Raw genomic sequence first — 4,053 nt, 5'->3', positions numbered from 1 at the left:
TGCTTTGTTGCTTTGTCTTTGATCTCTGATTAAACATTAAACTGAATTGTTAACAGGTCAGTACCTTGTCTGTAATGTCTCAAAAGCATGAACAATAATGTTACATAATGTTTTTGCGTTATGTTGTCATTAATTTTCTTTTCAGAGAATTAGAGATGGTGGCGTTATCGACTCAGTCCAAACCATTTGTGTGGGGGATCATATTGAATCTATAAATGGAGAAAGTGTTGTTGGCTGGCGTCACTATGCTGTTGCTCAGAAGTTAAAGGAATTGAAAAAAGGGGAACAGTTTACCATGACGTTAATAGAACCTAAGAAGGCATTTGGTAAGTGTGTATGTGTGAACAATGTCCCCCTTCCCTGGGTTATGTTTCTCAGGGAAATGACACTGTGATGTGGTGACGTGAGCTTTTGATATATCTTCTCATCTAGCCTGTCAGTTAAGAACATTGAAAATGGTCCATGGTGCTACTTATAAGGAGAACAACTATTGAAGGAAGAAAGGAAAGAAAAATGTTGCATTGTAGAAGGCCATTTTCCAAACCGGCTTTCAGAGTTATGAGTCTGGGGACTAGTGACGGGTCTGACGCGCTGTCCAGCCTCTGCGAGCAGCCCCTGCCGTGCTTCCATTTGGCTGAGCAGTCAGGTTTCCACTGAGCACTTTAATATCTGTTGCTCACGGGCCTCTGCAGCAAAAGTTTTAGTTACATACAGAACTGTATAGTATGTATACAGTTACATACATATTTAATGAAGTTACCTCATCTGTTTTAAAGCCCTCTTTCCCCAGTACTTTTCCTCCATTGGTATTTTGAATTTAGCACCAGGGGATGGTATGAAATTATTTCCAGTTTGCTGTGACATCTGTCCTGGCTTGGTTTTAGCCAAGGCAGCTGTATTCCAAGTGTTGTTCAAACCCCCAGGGCCATCTCATCTACAGGGAATGTGCCAGCGTCTCTCACCACGCAGCACTATTTTAACAAGCCAGTGAAGGCCTCATGTTCATCAGTGTGAAAATACCTTGAGCAGAATCATCCCAAGCTTGCCCTTGCTCACCACGGCCCCACCTACCCTGTGCTATTTCCTTTGCCCACAGAACCTAAGTCTTCCTTCCAGTTTGGAACTGAGGCTGTTTTCTCAGGGTGGTTAATGCAAATGATGGGAGGATACACTGGGTCTAAGTGATTACATTATATCTTTCTTAGGAAGTAAGTGATATTCCAGCCATAAGGAATTAGTAATTTTTCCCTGCTCCCACATGATTCTCTGCCATTTAATAGAAATGCAGGGTAAGTTATGTTACTTGTAGGGGACGTGTCACAGAAGGTGTAAGAAAAGGATGCTTTACACCAGTGCTGGTCCTGGAGGGACCACGCCAGGAGCCACCGCTGATTCAGCCGGGCACATGGCAGCATCTGAGCTCCCTTCTCCCAGAGGAAGGCAAACAGTGCCCAGGCTTCTATCCCACAGCTCCTTTTGAAATGGCTTCATTTGGTAACCCGACTCCCCAGTCGATAACTGATAGGGTGTAAGTGGTTTGAGACAAATATTCTTATTTGATTCAGAATCAAAGCCATTCTTAATACAACTCAAGGAATATAAGTTTTCTTACATTGATCTCTCCCACATAATCTGAATTCCAGACTTTTTTCTGTTGCTCCCTCTAAATCTTTTGTCCCTGTGTCTTTGATGCAGGTTGGTGATAGTGCTGACCGTTACAGATCAGGCTTTTCTCTTCCAAGTCAGACACTTGTGTAGTAGTTGATGGACCTCACTGCCCCGCGTACTATTAAACCTCCTCTCTGTTCCCTCATGAAATCCACGGACACGTGTGAGAAGCACCTTGGGTAGGATTTTCCTGGCAGGGTATCAGTTCTGGTGGGGCTGTGGCGCAGCATCCCTGGAGATTGATTTTGGAGCAAGGTAGACTTGACTTTACAGAGCTGCTGGAAGTTTAAGTCAAGCTGCTGGTCCCTGCGCCTTTTCACTCTGGGTTGATCTTGCTCTGGGCGCTGGCCTGGGGCGTCTCTCCTAGAAGTCAGCCCTGCTGCTCTGCTGTCTTCCAGCTCTCAGGGTTGCTTCTTTGGGCCACTCAGCCGTTTCTCATTCTGGGGCTTCATCTCAGGGCTTCACTCTCTATCAGGGAAGGAGAATGTATCAGGGGGTGGGATCAGGCTCCCCCAGTTCTCTTGGTCCCATCTATTGTTATGTTTCCTTTGTTTCTTTTTTCTAGTGTTATCATTGACTTGGGCCAAGAATTCAAATTACATAGTCCTTCATGATTTTCTGAGTTGTCATCATCTTGGATTCCTGCCAAGAGAGACAGCCCAGTCTTAGTGAAGCAGAATTTTCTTTGCATTCAGATGGGCCGCCTTGGCTATGGCTAAGTCATTTCTAGGATCCTACCAAAAACTGTCCGAGTTGGCCACACACTCCAGTATTTGACATTTTCTTTCTTTCTTTCTTTCTTTTTTGAGACAGAGCCTTACTTTGTCACCCTTGGTAGAGTAATCCCTCTTCCCTATCTCCTCACCCAAAGAGGGATTCTATATAAATTATAATATAAATTATATATTATTTGGGACCTAATGAGTTTGAAATCTGTGGGAGAGTTCAGTGGGGGATATATAAGGGGTGAGTGCTGAGAATTGGAGCCCAGTGAATGGGGTTTATGAGCAATTGTCCTTCACTGGTAGGGAAGCCGTGGAGGTAAACTGACTCAGAGGGTAAAGAGATCAGACACAGCTGCTGGGGACACACCAGCATTTAAGGGACACAAAGAGGAGGAGGGGCCAGCATAGTGAGGAATGGCCAGTCGTGGAGGAGGCAGCCTGCTCTATCCAAGTATCAAAATCAAGTCACTTGTCTCAGAGCAGATGCTCCCTAGCAGCTCCCCCGAGTTAGCTGTGGGGCTGTGGGGGAGGAATAAAGGCTGTTGTGAAATGTACCCTCAGACTCTCAGTGCCGTCAGAATCTAAAACACTGTTTTTCTCAACCAGTGTGTTTAGAACACCAAGTAGAACAGGATGGAAACCATCATAGTACTTTGTACACAAGAAAGGTAAGCATGTATCAGTTACAAACACCCATGTGTCGGTTCTTATATATGTTTGTGCACATTTATGGATCATGATACAATGTATGTTTCCTACTGTGAGTCACAGCAAAAAAAATTGAAAACCACTGGTTGAACTGACTCCCTTGTTGAAATGTGTAGTTTAATGGGAAATGGTTCCCACACCTAACGTGGTGTCTCCTGGTCAGCTGCTCTCTGATCCAAGTTTCCTTCTTCCAGCCATGAGCTGATGGCAGCATTCCCCGTCCTTATCGAGGATCGGCTGGAATGTCTCTAGTGGCATTTTTTAGGGCCTGGCTCACTTCCTTTCCCTTTTTGCCAATGAAAACGAACATGTCCTCACAATGAGCTCAGCCCTACTGCATGTGCCCTGTAAACCTAGATATTCCCAAGGTCATGAAAACCCACTTGTCCATTTAAGTGACTCACACAAGACATGACCAACTGGTTTCTTTTCCTATAAGGTCTTTTACTCGCAGAATAATACATACTGTATCTATGAAGCTTTGATTCAGTTTTAGTTACATGAGTCTTAACTTCATTTATCCTGGAGTGTTTCTCTGATTCATGATTCTCACTCTTTATGGAAAGAGGTTATGGATGGATGCCTGGATATTTCTGTTCTTAAAATCAGAAAGGGAATTGAAAGAACAAGCTCCCCCTCTAATCACTTAGAATCTTGGTGTGGGGTGTGATTTGTAACAGATCCCTGGGTTCCATCTTCTTTCAGTGGCATCATTTCTGTGCTGTGTGTCCATCAGAATAGGATGTTAAGTATGTGAAGTATGTCTCAGTCCTTTGAGTCATTCACAGCTGGAAAAGTGGGACCTCATCTTTGTGAGTCAGCTTAACTGATACGCTCATTTCAAAGGCTGAGCCTGTTTGATGTTAAGACACAAACTGTGGCTTTTAGACTTTGACTTTTTGGATGGACATCTCAAAATTTTGTTATCATTCATTCTATTTCTGAGAAAAAA

The 4,053-nt window shown here is 43.8% G+C and overlaps 1 protein-coding gene across 1 annotated transcript in view; it reads left to right on the top strand.

Annotated features, from left to right (window-relative positions):
- The window catches only part of LOC100958453 (PDZ domain-containing protein GIPC2), a 37,657-nt gene that overhangs the window by 6,214 nt on the left and 27,390 nt on the right, over nucleotides 1–4,053 (top strand). The window contains exon 2 of the mRNA XM_012801603.2: nucleotides 146–326. Coding sequence (XP_012657057.1) covers nucleotides 146–326 — 181 coding nt within the window. The remainder of the gene's footprint in view (nucleotides 1–145; nucleotides 327–4,053) is intronic.

The sequence above is a fragment of the Otolemur garnettii genome, unplaced genomic scaffold (genome assembly GCF_000181295.1).
Source record: "Otolemur garnettii isolate 467f Iridium unplaced genomic scaffold, OtoGar3 scaffold00010, whole genome shotgun sequence".
NCBI lineage: Eukaryota > Metazoa > Chordata > Mammalia > Primates > Galagidae > Otolemur > Otolemur garnettii.
The sequence above is the reverse complement of the archived record's forward strand: the minus strand, read 5'-3'. Positions and strand labels throughout refer to the sequence as shown.